This window comes from Conger conger, chromosome 4 (assembly GCF_963514075.1).
Source record: "Conger conger chromosome 4, fConCon1.1, whole genome shotgun sequence".
In the NCBI taxonomy this organism is placed as follows: Eukaryota; Metazoa; Chordata; class Actinopteri; order Anguilliformes; family Congridae; genus Conger; species Conger conger.
The window spans coordinates 62,750,642-62,775,180 of NC_083763.1; the positions used below are offsets into that span (position 1 = coordinate 62,750,642).

The window sequence follows — 24,539 nt, forward strand, 5'->3', positions numbered from 1 at the left end:
TTGCTACCACATAAGTCTTCAGAGCATTGCAACTGAAAAAAAGTGATGAGGAAGGAACCCTAATCTTCTACACCCTTGCCTCTGGAAATGTCTCATTTCCCCACAAGCGATGACTCTTAACACCACCAGTCACAAAAGAGGGCAGTATGGAGGAAGAGGGCCAGTATGGAGGAAGAGGGTGGTGCAGCTCTGAAATTGTGAAAGAGTCAGGCACGGTTTCCTCTCCTCCCTTCTGCGTGGCTAAACCGTTTTAGGACTGCCGTCAGGTCGGCTCAATTTCTTAAATTTGCTGAGGTTGAACCAACGTGCCGATCAACAAATGCTAGTCTGTGACAAAGAAGACGGAGATAGACCCACCATTTTCTGCCATTCTGCCCTTAAGCCACTAAATGTCTACATGTGATCCATTCTCAGTTCAGGCCTCGGCTGCCCTGTGTGCGGCAAGTAGTGATAAAGCTGGAGAGTAAAACTCAAATCACCATTTACTGTGTGGAAGTCAAGATCCTCAAACCAAAACTGAGGTGCAAAGAAAATACAACGCATAATAATCTAAATCACTTTATTCATTTAAGTTAGGTAGATACACTAAACATCAGAACCACATATAACCTGCTCCTCTAAAGAGCAGGATTGAAAGAAAATTACAAAAAAGAGGCTTCTGTCATACTGTCAACAAATGGCAAAAAATTAAGAGAGGTAGAGATTTTAGGCTCATAATTGTCAATGAAGAAACAATGCCTATTGGAATGTTGCTTAAATTCAAAAGGTCCGTCTTCCTAAAGCATACAAAATATCCAAATATTGAACAATGAAGTTTCATTTCAGTGGAATTTTGGGTACTCACAACAGTTAAACATTAACATTTTGTTTTAGTCAGTAGTGTGTATAGATCATGATATTTCTTTAACATCTAACTGATAAAAACAATGACAGACAGATAACTTGAGTATAAAAATAAGAAATCCCCATTAACTCCTCCCTAACTTTGAGTTTCAGAAGGTTGCCCAAGGCCTTCCTGCTTTTAAAAAGAATGTAAAAAATGGGACAGTTAGCTCTAAAACATAAAACAGTGGGAACAATATTTCTGTACATTTAAGTAATTCCACAAGAAATGTTTACAAAAATATATCCAACTATACATCCATAACTATGCCAAATTGATCATTTTTTTCCCCACACGACAACGTGAAAACGAGATCGATGTGCACTGCCAATCAAATATGGTTTGGTTCAACATGGGGCGCTGACCCCTGACCTATTGATTACATCTGTCTTTCATTGGCTGAGCAGCACAAACCAAGAGGTATGGAGATTCCAAGGCTTTGACAACCTGAACGAAGAGTAACTGAGGAATATATGTCCTTGCACCGACAAGCTAACAGGAATGAAAGACTGCTGTACATCCAATTCATGCGAAGTACAAGAGTACAAATGAAAACATTAGGATTTGGCAGTGCATATAATGACCTAGGATCGGTCCAATGTGGAAAAGGATTTGGTCAATCTTTGTCCCACAGTTAGTGGGATGTCACCTATAGATGCAGCCTCTCTGGTTACTGACCTTTCTGTGTTGGGAGCAGTTGTGAAATAGTATGCTGTGGAACTGTTCTACACAAATAGTGTTTGCGGTGTGGTGAAATTGTGTAATTACAGTGCATGTCTACAAAAAAAACAAAGTGACAAGATTTACTGTTCATACAGTAACATACTGTATTTTTCACAAAGACGCTAAATAATGCTGGTGACTACATTACGTAAATAGTTAATTATTGAATACCTTTTGTATGATTTAAAAACTATTGTCAACACAGTATATAGACAGTTGGTTTATTTAAACAAACCTTAAACAAATACAAATAAATCCTTAGTGTAGTACACAGCTTTCTTTGTTCCAGAGGAACAATATGGTAAACCTTTGCATTTGGTCAATGCAAGTGCACCAGTCGAGATTCAGTCTTTTTTTCTGCAATTCTCCTACAGTGGTCTTATCCTCCTCGTTTTCAGGAAATGTGCCGTTGTACAACTTGGGAACAGCGCCCTCTAGATCCCATTCTTTGCCTCATTGTTGTTCATGGCTTGCTTCCTCTGAGCCAGGAACGGGTACATGCACTTGTCTGCGCCCAGAAACCGATACATGCACACAACGGCCTCAAAGGGCAAAATGCTGTGAGAGAGAGAGGAGGAAATGAGTCAGCATTCAGTACACACCAAGCACCACCCACATATCAGTTTCCAACCAGGAAAAAGCACATGGATGTACCCGGTACAGTAATGGCTCAAGGTTATAAGGTGTTTCAGGTTGGTGACAGTAGCCACAGTTGGGGACACACCTTTTCATGAAGTTGACCATGTAGACAATGCGTGGTGTGCAGATCATGGGCTGGTCTGTCAGGATGGCCCTCATGGCCTGTTTCACACAGAACTCTGGCTTCAGTGGGGGGAGAAATGGCTCAATCTCTTTCCTGAGGGGAGGAAAACATGGGCACCTTTTCAAAACCACCGCATCTGGTATGAGCTGCAATACCTTTTGTAGGCTTTGGCAATTACAGTTGTTTTTTTATTAGGTTTTTTTCCATTCTGCAGTATCAGATGCAAGTGCAACAGAGAATTTTGTAATGCATTCAATGTGTGTTTGTCCCACAGCTGAACAGGCAGACACGCATCATAAAAAAGCTATTTCACATATCCGGAAAAATGTACCTTGTGCTGTAAAAAATCTAACCAAAAATAAATGCGCAATGATAAGCTTAAGTTAAATCAGATGTCAAAATCAGTCACACTGACCAGTTATCACGGCTAATTGTAACCTTTTCCATTACATTCATGACATCACATTCATTTACATTATTTCTATCATACTCACACCCTTCTCAATGTGTGCTTTTATGAAACTCATTCTCACCGGATTCGGCAGCCTTTGAACATGCCGGTGTCCACCAGGTAGGGGCAGACCAGCGTCATCTTTATCCCCTCTTTCTCCGCCGCCTTCAGCTCGTGGCTGAGCGACTCGTGGAAGCCGATGGCACCGAACTTACTGGCACAGTAGTCCTGCAAACAGAGAACGAGGGGCACACTCCTTAAAACGCTCTGTGCTAATGACACTCGTTAGCCACCATTCCTGCCCATTTCAATCCTTCCTTTATGACACAACCACCAGCTCTTTGGTCTCATTAGCTTTATTCTTATTTTCTGTGGCAAAGGAAGCTTTAGATTCACAGGACTGTTTTGATGTGGTGGTGTGGAAGTAATCTTCAAAAGGACCTTTGCAAACACAGATGCACATAGATAAACACTAATGGACAAAAGGTCCAACCATACCCACATTGTAAAACTGGTAGCTTCAGCCACGAAATTAACACACGGCAATAAATTCACTTTCAGTACATGTCTGGGAAGTATAATAACAGGTTTTAAAAAAGAAAGAAAGAAAAACAATGCACTAAGGTTTCTTTGAAGTCGCAGTAATAGTCATGGATGAAGGCTTGTTAAATGAAAGCCAACTCACAGCTATGAAAACAAAAGGCAGTACAGTAAATATCGCGCAAGCTGGAAGGAGAACCGGACACCGCTCTGTGCTCGGGCCAGGAGTGGAAGCACAACATTGTAAACTCATTGGAATATTAAATGAGTAAATCAAGGAGGCTCAGTCTTTGGAAAGTGTTCCCTGAGAACAGTCACCGCTTCCTGTACGGTTACCCTGCACAGGATTCTGGGATTGAAGAGCAAGCTCCTTTTACATTTTAATGCCATCCCACTCAAAATGGAGAGGAATTATTTCATACAGCCAAGCCAGCTATGAATGGCCGAGCAGAAGAGAGAACAGGGCCCAAATCTTTCATTCACAGTGCAGTGATAGAGACATCCACAATCACCATGACAGGCCTCAGCTGGGCCCCTGCACCCCCCGCAGGTAAAAACAGAGCCCCCCTAAATTCAAGACTCCCAAGTCAATCGTGTTCCTTAATTGGCAAAGAAAAACAAAGATTCATTAACAAAACTGAATTACCACGCAGTACTGAGCCAGCATCTTAGACTTTTGTAAACAGACTGTCCCTTTTTCCGGGCTGCCAATAGATTTATTTGGGAGATGCAGCGTACAAACCTCCACACCAGCTGTGCTGAATAATCCCAGTGAGCTGGCAACTGTCACAATGTGTCCATGGTTCATCTCCAGCATCTTGGGAAGAAACGCCTTGGTGGTCTGGAAGCAGAAAAAAGAAGTTCCTTTACTCATGCAGTCTTCGGGAAGAAAATGATCAAAGGCCTTTGGCAACTAGTTACAAATGAGAGCAAAGCCAAGAATGGGTCTGCTTCTCTCAGTGCCTGCACTGAGAACAGAGCCTTCAACAACCAAATGAAAATATCATAACATTCTTAAAGAAAAAGGTGAATGCAATTGGTCTACTGCGGCTTAAAAGATAACTAGACTTTTAAAAAATCATTACAAGGTAAGTTCAGACTGAAAATGTGGCAAATTCTAATTTGATATGTAGCAGAAAAAGGATGAATATAATTTTCCCCACTCTGAACAGTCAGATTTGGGTGTGCAATGTGCCTCTTTTCCCACACAGATCCAGTGCCCTTACTAGCGATGCAGTGTAAAGAGGTGCAGACAGCACACAGTGCCGCCCAACTCTCACTCAACACATCACACAATTCAATTCAGGCCTCTTCAATCCACAAGCTTCAATGCTGCTAAGCTGCTAAGGGCTAACCAAGTACAAACAAGAGTGAAGGTTAAATGTTTTAAAAGTGCGACACAGTGAAAGAATGTGTGAAGGTGCCACAGTTCAGCACGAGTCAATGCAACTAATGAGATAAACATTATAATTGGTTAACAGTGCTGAGCCACTCTCATCATGTGACCCCATGGATGTAGTTGTACAAACAGGACCAGTGTGGATGTGGCACTAGTTCTGAAGGGTGGCACATATTCTGGCAGAATGAAGACTCGTAATTCGTATGGTAACACCAGGTACAAAATGACACCTGAAGAAACCACGTGTGGTAGGACACAAGGAAGTGAAGGAAATTAAGCAATTAATCAGACACAGACAATGACAGGACTTTGTATGGTTTTTACAAGGAGTCTAATTAAGACTGCAAACTGAGCACATAGCATGCCATGAAGTGCAAATGCCAAAAACAACAGAGCAGTCTGGTGCTCATGATATCACCATTTATAAACATTCCCTGTGAAACACAACTTGTCCATTTCTGAGAGTGGTACCAACTTGTACAGGTATGCGCATAGGAGAGGAATTTTCTTCAATAAACTTGTTGAATGTGCAGATCTGCTAGTCAGCAGGTTTTTATGGATATGCATCTGACGTCCTGGGCTCTTGTAAGACTTTTCCATTCCTGGCATTAGGCTATTCCAAGAAAGCAAATGCTTAAGTCATCCAACCAGTCTTTAGAGACGGATTACGTAAAACAAGATACGCAACACAAACAGAAACCTGTTAAAAAATGATTACTGACAGTATGTGTGTGTAAAGCAAGATAAATGTATTTAATAAATAGTGGAGCAATTATGGATGAGCAATTCTGATAGGAAAGAGCCAAACATCTGTACTGCTCTTGACTGGGACATTAAATATTTAAAAGTGCTCCAGGAAAACTTTCCGTTTACTTAATGATGAGGTCAATTTGAGGGAGAACATCCTGACTGGGCAAATGTTAACACAAGCTCTTTATGCCAAAATGGTGGTCACTAGGTGTGCGTGTAAATGAAGCATTGCTTCAGATGTTCCCAAACTGTGCATAAGCCAACAATTCCTAAACACGCCAATGTACAGAACAGCAGCGTGATTTGGGGCTTCGAGTTCAGTAAACAGGCCTGCCAAAAAAAAACAAAAAAACAGGCAGCTTTCCTGAACAGACTTCGACTCCAACATTATTAATGCAAAGTCATGAAGTTTCAGCAAATGTAATTCAACAAGGTTCAAAACGCAGGCTGCCAACATGCGAGTCAATGTGTCTATCAACAAATGAATGTGGGTTCTGAGAAATAGAAAAATCTCTTACAGGTGAGGAACGTTATGTCCTGGCCACAAAGAGGAGGCCAATGCTTCTCATGGCAGATCTGCTATGTTGACATGGCCCCCGTTGACCTCTTGGACACGAAATGTGTGAAATCAAACAGGAGTTTGTGTTTTACTTCATAGCTTTTGTAATTGGTTCTCAACGCTTACATTTACGCTAAATTAACTCCCAACAGCGCCAAGCTTCCTTGACTGTGCGGTGTTTGCATGCCTGTTGCGCCCCTTAATTGAGATGAACTCGAGTGCGTTTCTCAGCACAAAGCACCACACAGCTGCGGTGTCACCCCAGATTAGTGCAACTGTAAATCCAACAGGAATATGCACAAATATTGTGCAAAGGAGACCCCAGATGGTTACTAATTAGTTGCTCCTCTGTGGGTGGATATGGTTTGTCCTCGATAAACTGTAATGGGGCACTTTGGTTTTCGGTCATGAATTACAGCGATTTTGGTTTCCAGCTACTTTTATTTCCAGCAGTGAAACTACTGCCAGAGCATGCCCTGCAGTCAATGAAAACACATATTGATCTGGGATTCATTTAACCTTGGTGACACTGGTCAATAAATGCATCCTTTCGTATCCAAAGTTCATCCAAGTACATGCCATTCACAAACCCAGAGGGGAAAAAGAAGTCGAACGGTTTCTTTTGAACCAGACAAAAACTGGATTTTTACGGTAAACAATAATATACGTCTCTCTAATCAAGGTGGTGTCAGGATAATTAGCCAAGCTTTCCAGTTTAGATCTTGTTTCTTGCAGCTGCCAAATGGTACAAATAAAAAAATAATAAATTATAAGACCATACTGCTAAACCATTCTTTAAACTTTTAAACTTAGTCAATCCAGTTTCATCACAATTCATTTCTTTCCATCTGTCCACAACTCAACTCCAAGATGAAACCATAAAACTGTTCAGATCCACAAACCGGACATGGGGCTGCTGAATGTGTGTGCTTGGCTGAGCAGACCCGTCCACATGACTCTCCACCAGACCCTGAACACAGGAGAGCTCTGGTACAGGTGCAGTGCTCCCACCGCCATATAAAACTACTCAAGTAAGACTCTTCTGCCTGGCTGCTCCCTTTCTCCTGGCCGGACAGGAATGCAGCTTGGAGAACTTGGCTCCTGTCGCTTGGCATCTTGTCAAGCTGATCCCGGGACAAGAAACCAATTGTCAGATAAGTGGGTCAGGCAGTGGTTCCCCATTACCAGTTCAGCTGTGTGCGAGAGCGGGAACTCTCCCGGCTCTTCCTTTCCTCAGAAGCCCCCCTGCCCCCCCCCCCCCCCCCCCACACTCGTTGGGTGCCCCCTGCATGGAGCAACTAGCTCCGCCGAACACAGCCCATTCCCTAGCAAGCTCTGTCTCAAGTCCCATTGTGCAGGTGTGCTCCTTCAGGAGATGGATATAGCCCCTGTAACGGCTCACTTCCAGAATATACTGGACCCCGAATCCAACAGTGCTCACTGTAATGCATGGGCTTGCTGATTGTCACACCATAGGCTGTGTACAGGGGTCAGAAACTGTAGACTAGTAGGATGTATAGCCTGCCTTCTTGAATGAAAAGAGAAATAAGAAGAGACTTTTGTGTGCAAAGGCTGTTTTGATAAGCCAAGCGGTCAGCACCGGCCCCTGATGAATGTGCAGCTGTGGACCCCTCCCTTGAAACCTGCTGGAAACTGGGGGTGGGGGTAGCCTCGGTGGAGTCCAAGGAGCCTGGCAGAGGACCATGCTTAGATAATCGCTTCACTTCCTGCTAGCTTTCGCATCCGAGCGGCATTCCCTCCACTTAATCCAAAAGCGGCCATCCATCTGGAACAGCACACCCTGCCTCCCGACCCCCATTTTGAAATACAATGACATTAACATAATTCAGCAAACCAACAGCCAGACTGTGGTTTTCAAACAAACCGAGGGGAATTATGGGGACTGGGTGCAGATGTCTTCTGAAACTTTGTCATGACACAGAAATAAAATTGCTTTGGAATGTCATTCATTTTTTTAGTTTTTGTGCAAAGCTATCATTTGCCATCTTTAAGGACTTATTCTTGTCAGTATGACTGACCTTACGCAACTCTGGAAACTAGTCCAAAAAACATGGACTACTGGCTTTGAGCATCCAGTAAGTTCAGCAAATGTCAATAGCCCCTGCTGAAAAAAACTGCTCAAGCTAGATTTTGAAACAGCTCATAGCTGGTTGACCAGCTCAGATCGGCTCTAAACTGAACATGGTTTGACCAACTCAAGCTAGGTTTTGAAACAGCTGGTAGCTGGTCATTTCAAGCTGGTAGCTGGTCATTTCAAGCTGGTCATAGCTGGATTTTACACCAGAGACACATTTAAGAATCTCCAGCAGGGACTAATCATAAATTGGTTTGGTACAATAAGTTGGTAATCATAAAAATAAAAAGCTCATAAACCGAACAGGGCTGTTTCAAGCACATTTGCCTTCTTATGCAATATCTTTGCAGACAATTCATACAAATAAACACCAAGCCCAAGGAAAGACAATCCATGTATAGAAAGTGAAGTCCGATGTATATTCCACCCAAAAGAGTGGATCACCCCCAAGGTTTTCAAAGCATGCATTCATACCATTTGAGGATCAAATGTGCAAACGTGTTAATGACGCGCCAAAAGTAATCTTCTTTGTCACGGTAAAACATACATTTCTCAAATGACAGAGCGCAGGGTGGATGAATGAGGGAGAAAGGACCTCCGGCACAGATACTCGGCACCCTCCTCCAGCCGCTTTCTCTCTCTCTCAGGCTGCGTTGTGAAACTGCCCAGCTTACAGATGCACAGCGGGTCCCAACGGACCGCGAGGGAACACACGTACCAAGGACCCGGTAGAGACGGCGCTGCATTAATGCGTTTACTAATTTTATAAAAATCTCTGCATTTCCCAAGTCCATAAGTAGGTAGCAGCAACAAAGTCAGCACTGGAAACTGTGAAGTGAACTTCAACACTGCAAAGATTTGGCTCCTTCCCTTCTGCTACTTTACTACTGTAAAGTGTCTTTGTAACAGCCTTCTATAAAAAGCACAACACAAGCTGAATTGAATTGAATTGAAAGTGTTCTTAAGGGAAATGTTTAGGATTTAGGAGTCTGCTTTGACAAACCTGCTGTGCCTTGAGTAATGACCCGTTTGCATGCTGTGTGCAATTATGATTACATGTGTTTGTGTCAGAATTCACTTTTTGGTCTTGCTCTATTCAGCTGGTCTACGGCTCCTAATGAAGCACATCCTCTGTGCTGCAGCAGTCGCCTGTCCCCATTCATTAAAACTGCCTTTCATCTGTTTCCCAAAAGAAGCCATGGTCTGCATTAAACAAAGGAAAACATGGAGAAAATCTTAATGAGCACGCCCACTTGCCTCAGCTATACAACCATCAGTCTGAGGTGACGGCAGGCAAACGAGTGGGAGATGTCAGAGACAAAATGTTGCTAGGTGTTAACGGCCTCTTATGGCCATTCAGACTATGCATCTAATTGATTTTAAATTCTACATGTAGTTTTCCTGCACCTTGGGGAATCTCCACTATACTGTTGCATTAAAGCAAATAACACAGTGGTCTCTTACAGGAGCTGCTACAGGATCATGCTTTTCTAAGGAAGCTCTGAATCAACAGAGGAAAACAAGGCAAACAGATTATCTTTGCAGGAGCTCAGACCACGAATGACTCTGTTTACCAAACGAGCACTGTCACCTTTTTAGTCCATTCACCACCAATAATTACAGTAAGTTTAATCCATGTGTTTCTTGAATTGTCATGCTCATAATTGGCTTATGGTAAAACCTGGACTTGTATGCAAATCCACCAGAGAGCACTGTCTGCAGTGTGACTCTGCCAAAAGCTAATACCCAACCACTGATCTTCTCACAACAGGGGTGGTCCTCAAATGGGATTGATCACAAACCTCAAGGTTTCCTCATTTACTAACATGAGGTTAATTAGAGGGATGCAAAGTGAGAATGGTTTAACACAAATGGCACGTCACAGGGCAGGATGCGCTCTCCAATAAGCTTTAATTAACCGAGCTGCCTGCGGAGAGCATGCTCTTCCTGCTCTGCTGATCAACCACACTGCCAGTGTCGATGAGCCCCCTATACGTCCAAGATATTCATGAGCTCTAAAGCAAACCTACTGAACGCCATCAGTTCATCATTGTGAGAAAGCCTTTAGATTTACATTAGCAAAAGATCCAGTCTGTACAATAAATAATCCTTTTGGCAGACATTTGCAAAGCCGGAATCAAAACAAATGGAAAATGCAGACTTTTAACAGATGCCAGGGCTTCACTGCTAACAAATGCCCCCACAGGGGTCTGCTAGATTTATTAAAAGCAGGAATGAGCAAAGATTCCACATCTCAGAGTGGAAGTAACAGTTTTGTTAACAAGCTCAGTGCAATAATAAGGGAGGACTTTACATACTGAGGGAATGACTCTGAACAGGGCTTGACAAAGCATTGTCTTCAAAGAGATAGACTAAACCCGTGGTTCAGATGCTCAAAAGTGTGCATGCTTATCGCCAATGGTTGGCGGGGTGTCTTTTTTAATGACATTCAGTTTCCTGCCCCTCCTCAATTAGTGTGCATTTGGAAGGCTTTCAGACAGCAAGAAAATGCTGAAAAAACAAGATATTCCACTCTCCTCAAGTGACCCAAATGCAGTTCAAGGATCTGGGGTGATCACAAACTGGCTGCCAAAATCAGCTCATTGGAAAATGCCTTCCAAGTTAACCTGAATAAGATGCAGATTAACCCCACACTGACATGAAAGGTTCCATATAATTTAGTACAGCAAAGGAATAAAGACAGAATATGCCTAAATGATTTAATGGGTGTCACAATTATGTTTGATGGCAAATCAGAATTTCCACGTTTTTCCACACCAGTTTTTCCCCCCTTCCCAGGAGGTTTACAGAAAGTCTGGTCTGATGTACAACAGGTTTTTTTACGAGTACATCCTCCAAATACAACTCAGTAGACAGAAATAGTGACATAATGACTGACTGCGGAACGGAGTTAAGCATCATTAACAACCGGCGCTGCGGTTCAGCTACGCTTAGGTGGGAAACTCACCCAGAAGTGCGCATGGCAGTTAACCATCATGGTTCTCTCGATGAGCTCGTCGGGGCACTCCAGGAGGTGGTGGCCGGACACCACACCGGCGTTGTTAATCAGCAAGTCGATGTCCCCCACTTCTAGACGCACTTTCTCCGCCGTGGAGTACACGCTCTCGCGCTTCCCCACGTCGCAGACATATGTGTACACCTGCGGCTGGAACGGTGGGACTTCCTCTACACCACCTACAGGTCCTGTGTCCAAGAGCACAGGCAATCGATTAAGGGACCGAGAAAAGGCCAGCGCTATAGTCATGTCATAAGCAATAGTCGTTTCATTTTTTTTTTTGAATAGGCCTATCCTATTTCGGTGTGTCCGATTTCGCGGTTTTATCACCCACGTCACGGTCAGCAGTTGTTCAGGACAAGCGGGTTCTGTTTCTTTCATGATTGACACTATAAATTGCTTTTGACATAGCCTACTTTGTTCTCACAGCTCAAGTAATTTGAGTCGGAATCAGCAATCCACATGCACTGTGTTATGAGTAACATGGCGCATCACAGCCAATGCCCTTATCTGGCAGCAAAGACACAGGCAGCTAATTTTCACCCACTTTCACAGTACTAAAGTTGACGTGGATACAAATATTATTTTCGTTAGGTGGCTGAGATGATCGTGAGCGCAAATAATTTCAAGGTGTCGCCATGATAATATGTTACCAAAAAGAATAGTAAGAAAGTCATACGGCGCCGGTTCCATTTTTATAATAATACTAGTTAACATCATACATCTCGCAGACGTTCCATTTGCATAGGACAGCCAACCACAGGTGGGTAATGTTAAGTTTTAGACTATGTAGTCTACCTTGCGTACCTGGCGGCGAGACATTTAGTATGCATAGGCTACCGCTCGCTATGCGTAGCCTACCTGATGACAAAGACATTCACATAACAGAAACAAGTTGTCGCTGAGTAAACTGGACATGCATGGCTAACAATATCTCACTGGACTTTTGCAGTCACATAATAAATGCGTAATTTAAACACAAATAGCCTATCGCATGTCACAAGTCAGCTTACAAGAAAAAAGTATAGGTACCATCTTTGGTCACTGGGCTGTCCAGCTCACGATATATCTGCCGCACCATCTCCGCAGTCTCCTCGTTGCTTTGGCTGTTGATGTCCCAGAGCACTAGCACTGCCCGTCGTCGAGCAAACTCCTTGGCAAAGAGTCGGCCGAGTCCGCTGCCAGCCCCGGTGATCACACACACCTGACCCGCAACGCTTTTCTCTTTTGGACGTACCAGCCATTTCAACCCGGCCATCACAAAAGCCCAAAGCACTTTTAAAATGACCAAGAAAAACTCCGCAAAGATATTCATCCTGATAAATGTAGTAAACTGGCAAAAAATACGTATGTTTACTGTAATCTAGATTTCCAAATGATAAAATGTTGAAATCGCCGGCTATTTGATGTGTGAACTCGGGTAGCCTGGCAGGACTGAATGGACAGCGCAATCGATTGTTTCTCTTAATGTGCTATCAGCAAAATTAGTTGCTAATTGTAGACCAACTTAGTATTCACTTTTTATCTCTGGTTTTCACGTAAAAATTTGCTAACAAAACATTAGTGATTTGTCGTTTATAGCCAATTGTCAATAGTCCGTTCGATAAATATACGGTAAGCTACACTGTAAAAAGCTTGCCAACATGCAATCATGTAAAATAGTCAATTCATTACGATTATCTCAGCCAGCAAGTTAACTGTAACAACTGCATGGAAGCTATCCTTGACAACTAGTAAGTTAAATAGGCTATGTATATCTGGTTTGCGATTAATAAAACTATATCTAGCCAGAAAACGTCAGTTCCAACTTTTAAACCGGTCAAATCACTTTACGCTTCTAGCAATTCGCAAGACCAATACCTATCTAAACTGTGATTAAACAAATGGCTTAGTAACCCCTGGAATGAAAACTGCAGAAAAGTTGTTGTTATCCATTTACCTTTCTAGTTAAGCCAATCTATGTAAAGCGCCCTGCAGCCAATAATGTACACAGATTCAGTTACAAGTGAATAGCAGTGATTCTATTGCCCTCTTCCGTGACACTGACAGCGCTGGATAGCTCTCGTAACATTTTCTGTGCTCACGCTCTTTTTAAACAGCCCAATGCTGTCAAAAAAGGACCCCTGTGCTAGACTGACGACTCGAGCGCCTGTATAAAATACAACATACATTATTTGCAACACTAGTTCCATAACTTGCAATGTGATATTACTATTAAAATGAAATGTTTTATCGCGGATAACGGAGTCATTTATTTAAAGTATTTCAGGCATGATAATAGGCACCTATAAGACCCGTTTCCATCATTGAACGATTCAATGGTTCTCATCCACAAGCTGTGTACACAGACCTGCATAAGAACCTATGATAAGAACATAATACATTGTACAGTTCTGTGAGTGTGTCCAAGAAGATGCAAACCAGTAGAATGGTGCTATAGTACCTGACAACTTTAAATTAATTTAAAGGAACACATTTTAATATAAGAATCATTAAGATACAGAATACCAAATTATTACAGTGGTGGTTGGTGAGCTGAAAATTGGTGAGGTGCAAACCTTTCCTTTAAACTGATTATTGGTCTCAACTTGTTTTAATTCATTTTTGTTGATTAACAAGCATACCAAATATCTGAATAATCAATTGGAAAGTAACACACAGCTTCTTCACATTAATGCTCTGGCAATGTTTTATATGTTTCAGTTAATATGTAGATTTAGCTTTCATTTAGAGAGAAAGCCATGCCAGCTGTCTCAGAAAGCCCTTTGAAAAGGCAAAAGGCTTTTGCAGGGGACCAGGGATTCACATTCCCCAGAAGCTCACAAACTCCAGTGGTTATGGGAGGTACTGCAGTTTATTAAGCCTCTGGTGCCAAAAGCAAATGTCCCCATTAAAGTCCAATCAAAAACTGTGAATTTACCATGGTAAAATTATACTATTTTGGACAGTACTATAATTCTAAAATTCCTTCACAGTGAACTAATTACTCTCCAGGGACCATTTTTTTCTGAGCCATACAGAAGAAGATATAAGGATTTATTTTATTATTATTCCTATTCATCCCTTCACATGTAGGTACCCAGTGCATATGCTCAGGTCCCCAAAAAATAGTAGCTCCCATGAACTGGCATCATTGGGCAGCTCCTAAAAGCATCCATGGAGCCAGTAAGCAGAATCTGTCTCTAGTTCTTCTATATCTAATGGGATTTTGCAGCCATCACAGCTATGCAAATTAAGAAGATGTTGGCTGAAGATGTTTTCCATTCTAAAAATGAAATTTGCTTGTGTGGTAATGATACTTGAACTTTTTCCACAGTTAATCAACCATCCTGATACATTGCCAAAATGTGGTGTGCTCCCAACTGCTTTGGTACTGAACCAGATAAATGCAGTTTGCAGACCCAGCAGCTTCAGCAAGAGAAGAAAACTGCATTTGTTCAAGCATGCAGCATAGATTATGTCATGCATTGCCACTAAATGTTGTCTGAAATCATACAAAACAGACAAGTTCACACTACCTTCTGAGTGCCTATTTGTCAGTCAGCCCTGAAAACACTTAGCAGTAATGGCCCATGTGTCTCATTCTGCACTCCATAACTACCTTCACACTGCAAAGGCTGTGACATGCCACACTAGGGCCTGCAAAATGCTTTATTATCAACTTTAAAGCAGACTGTGTTTTGACTATCTCTATATAAGTGGGTAGTTAATTGCTGTCAAGTGGCAATACACGTCTACATTGAATGTGTGTTATGAGCTTCAGTGACGGGTGTGTTGATTGTGTGTTCCGAATAATACACAATCAACAGGGAATTTAGGAATTAGCCTGATTATTTATAGATAATTTTAACAGGGATACAATTTTTTCTCTACATAGAGATTTGTTAGCATATGGAATAGCTTGCCCTTTGAGTGTTCAAGACCACACTTGACACAGTACAGTAGAATATATATATATATATATTTGTAAATAGATAACCAATATCAGGTCAAATGCATTTGGTAGCAGTTATCATCCACTTTTGCTGTCAAACATTTAAGGCTCTGGGACTCCACTGAACCTGAGAGCCATTATCACCAAATGGAAAATACTTGGAACAGTAGTGAGTCTTACCAGGAATGGCCACCCTGCCAAAATTTCTCCAAGGTCGCAGTGACAAATCAAAGATCTCAGAAGAACATCCAAAAAACTCCAGGCCACCCTAGCCTCAGTTAAGGTCAGTGTTCATAACTCCACAAAAAGAGACTACACAAAATTGGATAGATTGGAGAGTAGCAAGGCATTAACCAAGATAAACATCAGTGTTCATCTAACATTTCCAAAAAAGCACCTGGATGATCCCCATGCCTTTTGGGATAATGTCGCATTATGGTCCCATTATGCCTGGCGTAAAGAAAATACAGCATTTCACAGTAAGAACAGCATACCAACACAGCCAAAGATGGTGGCGGTAGTGTGATGGTGTAGAGATGCTTTGCCTCGGGATAGTCGACATAGATGACTTGCCATTATTGAAGGAACCAGGAATTCTGCTCAGTACCAGAAATGTCTTAAGAAGAATGTCCAGTGAGCTTAAACTAATGCGTAATTGGGTTATGCAGCAAGACAATGATCCAAAACACAGATGCAAATCTACACCTGAATGGCTGAAAAGAAACAAAATTAAAGTTTTGGAGTGGCCCAACTTGAACCCAATAGGGATCCTGTGGCAGAGCCTGAAACGAGCAGTTCATGCTTAGAAACCTACAGATGCTTAGATGCTTAGAAACCTACAAATTTGTCTGAATTAAAGCAGTTCGTCAAAGAAGAGCGGGCTAAAATTCCTACACAGGCATGTGAACGAATGATTAGAGGATGTGTTTGGTTGCGGTTATTGCTGCAAAAGGTGTAACCAGTTAAGTTTAAGGGGGAAATTACTTTTTCACATGGGTGATATGGGTGTTTGATAACCTTTTTTTATTAAATAAATGAAATAATATAATGCGTTTTGTATTACTCAGGTTCCCTTTACATTTTGTCTAAACATCTGAAACCATTGAGGGCAACAAATGTGAAATGATAGCTAAAATGAATCCATGAGTCTCAAACCCCTGGTTCCTTGTTTAGGAAATGTAGACTGCAGTAAAATAACATTCTGAACAACTGAAGGATTTGGACATAACTGAATAATTGTGGAATCTCTTGACTTTTCAGTATTTTTGTGAGTTTATTTTTAGGTTGTTTGGAAAATATTATTGTTCTACAATTGTCCAATGTGTGTACTTGCAATTATATACACTCTGTTACAGGCATCATGGGGTGCTGGATACACTCAGTGATCACTTTATTAGGCAGACCTGTAGCTTTTTAATGCAAATATTTTATCAGCCAATCATGTGGCAGCAACTAAATGCATTAAAGCATGCAGACGCGGTCAAGAGGTTCAGCTGTTTTTCAGACCAAATATCAGAATGGGGAAGAAATGTCAGCTGTCAAGTGACTTTTTATTGTGGAATGATTGTTGTTGCCAGACAGGGTGGATTGAGTCTGCCGAATTTGCCGAGAATGGTGCGAAACACAAAAACATCAGGTGAGCAGTAGTTCTGTGGAAAAAAAAGCAATGTTAATGAGAGAGGTCAGAGGAGAAGGGCCAGACTGGTTGAAGCAGACAGGAAAGCAAATAACCACACATTACAACAGTGGCATGCAGAAGAGCATCTCTGAAGACACAACGTGTCAAACCTCTAAGTGGATAGGTGACAGCAGAAGAAGACTTAAGTCCAAAAAAAATAAGTAAAATACATACCTAATAAAGTGCTCACTGAGTGTATGTCACAGAAGTGATTTAATTTATAGCACATTTACTGTTATATCGCATAGGCTTGTGCATGTATATCACACATTTGCTTCATTTTCATCAAATGGCAGCATTGTCTTCCCAGACGAGGTTTGACAGCTGAACTTTGTCGCACAATTACATGGAAAGGGCAGTGCAGTGATGGGTTGCATGAAACATTTGGACATGTTGCCATCTCCACCTAGTGGACATCAAGAGTCGGTGAACGTGTTCTATCCTGCATTATTTCAGCAGCCAGATACGTAAGCACAATAATTACTATTGGTACACTTTTTGGTTGGTACAAGTTTTACAGCTAACGATCGTGCTGATCGATGGTATTAAGATATAATAATATTTATTCGAAAAATGTCAAAGAAACATTCTGTTGACAAATCTGTATACACAAGTCTACATTGTTTATATTTTTCAAGGAAGAATGTAAATTCAGACACCGTGTTAAAATTATTAATTCTGATTCTGGTGTTTTAACAATGAAAGGTTGCATGTACCGTGATAAAAATGGCAGAGTTCCGGAGACAGTAAATGATGCGTTGCCATCTTGGGTTTGTGCAACCATGGCAACTGATATATCGCTAACGTTTATCACCTTTGCTTGAGCTGTGGTGTGATCCAGTTTGAGGGCCAAGCTGGAAAGTGATCATTGGCTTCTGAAAGTGATATAAAAAAACAAGGGAACAAGTTGCTGAAGCCTCAAACGCGATCGTAATTACAGATGTTACCGTTACCAAGAAAATATGCTTGTTCGTTGTTACCTGTTGGCTACCTAACGTTAGCTTGCTACGTTCACTAGCTAGCTGGCTAATGTTAAATAGCGTTTGCTAGTTCACAAATGTTAGATTCAGCGCTCATAAAAGATAACTAGCAAACGTCAGCTACAAAGCTATGTCGTTGAAGTTAACGTTAGATGGAACTTTAGTAAATTAGGTAATGTTACCTTACAAGCACAAAGAATCGTTAGGTTGTCTAAACTTATTGGGTAGACACGATGGCAAGTAATGTTAACGTTACAAAATTAGTACCGCTGTTCGGCAATGATATCGGTGATTACGGGTCCAGTGACATCCACCTGTTCCGGGGTATGGAACGTCTTGGCCCAGTCACAAGCTGTAGGAATGTGAAGCTCGCTGTGGGAAAACTTTCAGTAGCACCTAAACTAACACAGACTATCGCAAAAAGGAAGGGAAACCAATGGATTCCGTGTTTACAAGACAGTAAGTAGTTACACAAACGCCAAAGTCAACAGGCTATTTGTTAGCAAATATGGATATCTAGTTAACTGTTAATGAGAGCTAAGGTTATGCTAGGTAGATACGTTCGTCAATGTTACTTTGATTGGTTGAATTCTCCAGCTGTACTAGGTAAGTTAGATGACTAGCTAACTGTAAAGTTAGGTAGACGGGCAAATTAATGTCTAACTTCAGTTGTCTTTTGTGTTACTGACGAAATTGAATGAACTCACAGGCAAACGCTAACGATACCTTCAATTTATCTATCATTATTTGTAAGTTGTTGTTATACGGAAACGATGATATTGACTTATCGTACATTTTTCAAATCTAGGGTCAAAAGAAATTAAGGGGTTGGAGCGCAGCTGTGTTGTAGAAGGGTGAGTAGGAACTGAAACTTAATGCAAGTTAACCTAGCTCAGGTTTGGAAAATTACAATGCGTGAGATTGTGCGAATTGCCAGGGGTTGTTACAATATAGCTAATTTGCTGGTTGTGTATGTGCCTTGTGATGATCCAAGGTTTATTATAGCGTTAGCTGTTTTCGTATTATTCCTCTGTATTTGTGTTTATGCATATATTATGTATTTAGGTTTATGCTGTGTTTATGCATGTATTTATTTTTGGCACACCACAGGTCCACATACTCCTCTTTCATATCAAGAGATCGTGATCCGAAAATGACAAGACTTAGTTTTGAACATAATATCCCAGATATAGATGTCTCGGGAAGGAATTTTCAGCTTGAAGCGAAGTGGATGGGGCATAAAACAGATTCCAAGTATGATTTCAGAGGTAATATATCTGTTTACTTGTATTTGTATGGGGAACTTCTATTACTATATTAGATCAAGTAATAGCCTCTACTTTGTCATGTACGCGCTAATGTAAATCGTGCTACTCTTCGCCACCAGGTGGCGCTCTAAACATTTGTATACGTTAAAAAATAGCTGAAATATAAAACATGTGGAAGGAATTCGTTTTTGTCAATTAGAATGTTATTTACTGTGAATTTGTCATATAAGACGTAAAACAGCTGTGTTATTTGTGCAAAAGCAGAATGATGCTTTTAATTTTGGAATGTGCATGATCACAGGTTATTATGAACAGATCAGTGGTCTGGTGTGGTGTTACTTCTGCTAGATTTGTGTTCAGTACATAATGCGTCATATACACTTGATTTCTAACTTGACTTATTATTACCTTGCCTGTTTTGTAAATAATAGTAAAGTTTTGTGGTTATATTCTTCACATCTCAATCCACAGAGAGAAGGTTATCCAAACCATGTTCTTTCATACCACCCCTTCTTCGGGAGGACCATAGATCCAACCATATACATAGATTTATGCTACACAAAGAACTTTCCCGCAGTCCTCCCAAGTCATTTGCCATAAGGTAAGCAACTTACTTTGAATATTTGAAGAATATAATTAGTCATTTTGAATCTTGTTATGACCTGAGCATATTCAATCTTTCCCGAAGTTTCATCTTATGGAATGAAAAATAGTCCTAAAATTTAATTTCACTTGTAAGCACATTGGAAAAGCAAGCAGCCTGCTGGTATGTACAATAAAGAGGTTCGATGAATGAATTTGAGGAAATGTTTGTATTTTACACTGCCTTTCAAAGGCTGGTGTAGGTCAATTTAATTCATGGAAATGATGCAATTATGAAATAATCTGACTCTTGCCTCTGAGGTCGACTGGTCAAATACTTATTCCATGTTAAATGTTGTGTATGGTTATATTTTTTTATTATGTCCAAGAGTAATGTTTTCTACAGGCAAGATTTGTACCTTCATGGTTTTTCTTTGTTTGTTTCCCTTTCATAGCAAATTTCAGAGTTAATTCCTAAGGAACATGAAGACATTTCTTTAGTAGCTGTCTACTGAGTTCCTGAGGAAATTAACCTATTTGAATTCCTTATATTATACATTGAGATACTGATCATTTTTATTTTGTCTTATATTAGCTCGTATGATGGATATGATCTTACTTCAGATCCAGCCATTGTGTTCCCAGTTACTGCCCTGTCATGTGGAAAGTCCACTGCTTCAACTGACACTCATATAAACAGGTACTGTGTTGTTTCCTTTCATTTAAACCTTATGATTACAATAAATAATGATTTGATTTCATGATCACCAATTTTTTAAAAACATTGAGGTTATAAAAGGTCTAAATGGGGCAACATGGCTCAGGCAGTAAGAGCAGTCGTCTGGCAGTCGGAGGGTTGCCGGTTCGATCCCCCGCCCGGGCTGTGTCGAAGTGTCCCTGAGCAAGACACCTAACCCCCAAATGCTCCTGACAAGCTGGTCGGTGCCTTGCATGGCAGCCAATCGCCGTTGCTGTGTGAGTGTGTGTATGAAAGGCTGAATGAGAAGCATCAATTGTACAGCGCTTTGGATGAAGGCGCTATATGCCAACCATTTACCATTAATTACCATGAAATGACACACCATGCAGTAGTGGCCTACTACTGAATCTCTACAATAATTACAATGTGTCTATTTTATTGTAGACTTTCATGTAGTCATGTATTACACTATGATAAATAACATTTGCTTTGTTTCTCTCTTCTGTGGAATGTAGACATTTAAATCAAGCTTTAAATCAAATTTGTTACACATAAAATAAGTGACTTGCCATTTTTCTTCTTTCCCAGACCAAGAGGAAATAATCAAACATCTGGTCTGTTCAGAATTGGTGCCAATAAGAAATGTGAGTATATAGGCTGTGCCCTAGATTTAATTTTTTAGCATTAAGTGTTTTTTGTCCTTTCTTCACCACCAAAAATAACTGAATCATCATTTTTTTAAATATTTATTTTTGGTACTGTGCACACTAAAGCTAGATGTTTGCCATGCCTCAAATAGAGGTTTTAAGAGGAAGAGGCCTTTACTGAATCCTAATGCTGTACTACAACATCCCTGGCTGGCAGTGATGTCATAAAGCATGTTGATGTGGGCCCTATGCTAATGAAATATTCACCTTGTTCCACTGCTCGCTATGAGTCCATCAGCTCTCTGAACTCCAGAGCAATGGGCTTTGTGCTGAGGAAATAAAAGAGGCTGTCAGGTGCAGACTTTCTCTCTGACAGACTGTCAGCTCAGCCTGCAGCCGGAGGTTCCTGTTTACCTTGCCTTGTGCATTGCTGTCAGCGTTTGGATTGGTAACGCGTCTCGTCTGTCCTCAGCTTACACGTACATTGATCCCGCCTATGGAGGCTCTGCCTCCTTTATGGCGAGACTCTCCGAGATGGCTTCCCTAGAGGCTGACACCATAAGACAAGAGAACCTTAAGAAGCTGAAGAAAACCAAGAGACTTGAGTCGTAACCTCTCTGTCTTATCAGCAAGAAGGGATCCAGAGGTGTATGGGATCCTTGCACTGCCAAAGTAAAACATTTTCTAGAAAACAAAAGAAAGAAATACCTTTAAAAAAAAAAAAACGTTGTGTATTGCATTTGTGTAAATGAGCATAATGCTTTGCCTGAATTGTGCATTCATTAAGTAAATCAATATACTGGTGTACATAAATGTTGTGTTTGTCTTACCTTTCTGTGGTTGCTTTTTTAGCATACTATTTTGTATACCGTATTGATAGGGAAATTTTGATGTCACTAACTGCTCCAAAATGTATTGTCATTCTCTCATCTTTAAAGATCTTGACTAGACAGGGCTGACTAAATCATTAATAGCAATGGTTGTTTCTCATTACATAATAGGCATTTGGTAGACGCTCTTATCCACAGTGACATACAACAAGGTGCATAACCATAACTAGGGACAAGTGCGCTGAAAACCCTAGAGGGAAGTACAGTTCCAAGTGCTAGAAGGTCCAGTGAGATCAGAGAAAATGAGTAATTAACCACATTTTATACTATACATACAAATGAAAACTGCACTTCAGTACACCTATGGAAAAGCTAAATATGTTTATTGTGTTTACTAGTGTCATATATTATCAAATAAGAGGGGACATTTTTGCTATTGGTGAATCGCGGTTTGTCACACAGGGTGGTATCATCTGGAAATAAAAGGCAGGTGCAAGTGTACTGTGAAATATAGGCTACAGTGCCAGTTTAACCTTGTATAAATTAGATTATGAGTTATGGGTGGTAGGGAATGAAAATTTGGTTTGAAAGAACATCAGAGGTCGCTGAAGGAAAGAACGTGGATCTTTGTGAAGAAACTGTCTCTCTTTTTTTACTTAGGCAAGCTAAATGTGGTACTGCTACATCACAACACGATTTTAAACGCCACAATATTGGTGTAACTGACAGTCATTTTCTATGATGTTCACATCTACTTACTACTCCTTGGTCGAGGGACGAGTTGATTAAATCTAGACATGTATATGTAACTAGCTCTGTATCTCTTTGGATGAAACTTGGCAAATGGTGTGTGTACTTCTCCTCAGAGCTACATTTCTCACATTTACAGAGCTCGCATTTAGATAGGTAGTACAGCGGTACCATTCAGAAAAGAGACTAAACTAGTTTGCATGTTAATGCTTTCATGTTTACATATCTTACTTACTGTGGAATTACCATGGAAACTGGTGTAAGCAACCAATTTTTGCTTCTTGCACAGCAGATTGACCATAAATCAATGTAACTGGAATCAAAGTCATAATAGACATAATGATGCAAAAATACTAATTATATAAATGAAAGCACTGCAGCAGAGCTAACTGGTGCCAAAATTCATAAATTAAGTCAATGGAATCAGACATTGCCCAAGGAGCTAAAGTGTAACAGCCATAGCTGCCTCATGTTGTCAAGTCACTTTCGGTCAAATGTCTTAATCCTACATCACATCAATTTACAGGATACAGTATACAGGATTCTTATACTTTTACTTGCTGTTGAGTATAAAATATTTTTTTCATTCCAAACCACAGCTTGTGTTAAGCATATGCGCCTTCTCAGTGCCTAAAGACATTCAAAATGACATGCAGTCTAAAGTTTATAGAAGCAAGACGATCGGACTGTTTACCTGCCTTTTTTATTAAATAGCCATAGGGAGACATAAAGCTGTGGTAGAAAAAAAATAATTTAACCATTGTATATTTATATATGGCAATATGAATTTAATAAGTAAATGACTGATGGTTTTTTCCAGTTGTGCTGTATCAGTCAGTGAATAATGGAACATGAGCCCCAATCTCTAGCATTACCTTGTTCTACTGCCTCTGGCCTGCATTTGCGCAGCTCAGCTTATTGGTTTGGTGTGTATTTGTGCATTTGACATATTTTCAGACACATTTGTTGCTTTTAATAGGGCTCATGCTGTAGCTTCATGTCCCTTAGCTTGTTGCATATTTCTCAAAGGGCTTGTGCCCATGCTTTCAGCTGTATAAGTTTTGATTGTGTCAAGCAAAGGGTTCCTCTTTCATTAGTTATTAAATGGTTATTAAACCATTTGGTTATTAAAGTAAATTAGGTTACTATGAGGCAGCAATATGGCCCAGGTTGATCTCTGTTGGCAGAAGAATGGTTTTAGATTTTGTAGAGAGAGCTTTATGTTAACTACTATTTACTGTAAGCAAGAGACTGATTGTCAGAGAAGAAATGTAATGATGCTGTGCAATTTTCACAAGGGAGAAAAGCTGCAAGCTTTATAAAGCACAGCCAGCCATCCGTGCACAGTCATATATCCCATTTCAACCATCTCTCCGCAGATTCGGTCAGCTAATGCAATGTTTTTATAATAAGAAGTCCTTCATGTTCTACTTGGATTGAAATCAATTCGTCTCCAGGAAAGTCCCACAAAGGATTATTGTTAGATCTCTGGTCGATGCCATCTGACTGGCACTCTGACCTTTGCTTTGTGTGAGCTCTCTGACAAAGTCATTCCCCCTCCTCCCCCGCTCTTTCACAATTAAAACCCAATGTCCCAAACGGCGCCAAAATGGCCGCCTGGTAAGCCATCCAGTTTGATGGGCTGGCAGACCAAACGCCCACGTAAGTGCCTTGGGAGCAAATGAGTTGGAGAGCCTAACGATGGGAGATGTGACGCTTTGTTTTGCAAGTCCCTGAGATTGACTTCACGCATCAATGTCACATCTGACAGAATGAAAGTGAGGGATAGACTCGAAAGAGAGTGGCACAGCTCCATTTTGACACAGTGTCGATCCTGTAAAAGCCTGTTCTGTCCTTGGGAGATTGGGGCTGGATACTTTGATGCTGGTGGCTTGCTGTGCGGTAGCTGGTGAGTGGAATGTGGGACAGACCATACCACTGTGAGCCGAGGTGGTGAGAGGGAGAGCTATAAATATTATTATAGCTTATAA

The 24,539-nt window shown here is 40.9% G+C and overlaps 2 protein-coding genes and 1 long non-coding RNA gene across 5 annotated transcripts; 1 reads left to right on the forward strand and 2 right to left on the reverse strand.

Annotated features, from left to right (window-relative positions):
• Positions 1 to 542: 542 nt before the first annotated feature.
• On the reverse strand, positions 543 to 13,227 carry rdh10a (retinol dehydrogenase 10a). Its single transcript, XM_061237594.1, has 6 exons — positions 12,212 to 13,227; positions 11,132 to 11,367; positions 4,103 to 4,201; positions 2,903 to 3,048; positions 2,331 to 2,462; positions 543 to 2,164 (listed from the first exon to the last, which is right to left on the reverse strand). Exons 1-6 carry the CDS (start codon positions 12,492 to 12,494, stop codon positions 2,041 to 2,043), a joined length of 1,020 nt encoding a protein of 339 aa, XP_061093578.1. The 5' UTR covers positions 12,495 to 13,227; the 3' UTR covers positions 543 to 2,040.
• Positions 13,228 to 16,668: 3,441 nt separating this feature from the next.
• On the reverse strand, positions 16,669 to 18,332 carry LOC133125894 (uncharacterized). Of its 2 annotated transcripts, none has more exons than XR_009708481.1 (3): positions 18,039 to 18,332; positions 17,508 to 17,666; positions 16,669 to 16,762 (listed from the first exon to the last, which is right to left on the reverse strand). It is a non-coding gene; the product is annotated as an uncharacterized LOC133125894 (long non-coding RNA). The 2 variants fall into 2 exon arrangements; XR_009708482.1 differs by lacking the exon at positions 16,669 to 16,762 and adding an exon at positions 17,064 to 17,197.
• si:ch211-171b20.3 (uncharacterized) lies at positions 17,572 to 21,721 on the forward strand. 2 transcript variants are annotated; one of them, XM_061237599.1, is made up of 7 exons: positions 17,576 to 18,230; positions 18,580 to 18,625; positions 18,882 to 19,039; positions 19,511 to 19,640; positions 20,217 to 20,321; positions 20,910 to 20,965; positions 21,441 to 21,715. In XM_061237599.1, exons 1-7 carry the CDS (start codon positions 18,005 to 18,007, stop codon positions 21,578 to 21,580), a joined length of 861 nt encoding a protein of 286 aa, XP_061093583.1. In that variant the 5' UTR covers positions 17,576 to 18,004; the 3' UTR covers positions 21,581 to 21,715. The 2 variants fall into 2 exon arrangements, with proteins under 2 accessions (XP_061093584.1, XP_061093583.1); XM_061237600.1 differs by lacking the exon at positions 18,580 to 18,625 and having other exon boundaries at positions 17,572 to 18,230; positions 21,441 to 21,721.
• Positions 21,722 to 24,539: the final 2,818 nt, after the last annotated feature.

Excerpts from the sequence above, each read along its gene's own strand:
- rdh10a (XM_061237594.1), bottom strand. The coding sequence starts at position 12,494 with ATGAATATCTTTGCGGAGTTTTTCTTGGTCATTTTAAAAGTGCTTTGG. Across the intron at positions 4,202-11,131 it reads ACTGCCATGCGCACTTCTGG|ACCACCAAGGCGTTTCTTCC; the intron begins GTGAGTTTCCCA and ends TTCTGCTTCCAG. Across the intron at positions 2,463-2,902 it reads TTCAAAGGCTGCCGAATCCG|GAAAGAGATTGAGCCATTTC; the intron begins GTGAGAATGAGT and ends TCCTCCCCTCAG.
- si:ch211-171b20.3 (XM_061237599.1), top strand. The coding sequence starts at position 18,005 with ATGGCAAGTAATGTTAACGTTACAAAATTAGTACCGCTGTTCGGCAAT. Across the intron at positions 20,322-20,909 it reads ACTGACACTCATATAAACAG|ACCAAGAGGAAATAATCAAA; the intron begins GTACTGTGTTGT and ends CTTCTTTCCCAG. Across the intron at positions 20,966-21,440 it reads AATTGGTGCCAATAAGAAAT|CTTACACGTACATTGATCCC; the intron begins GTGAGTATATAG and ends GTCTGTCCTCAG.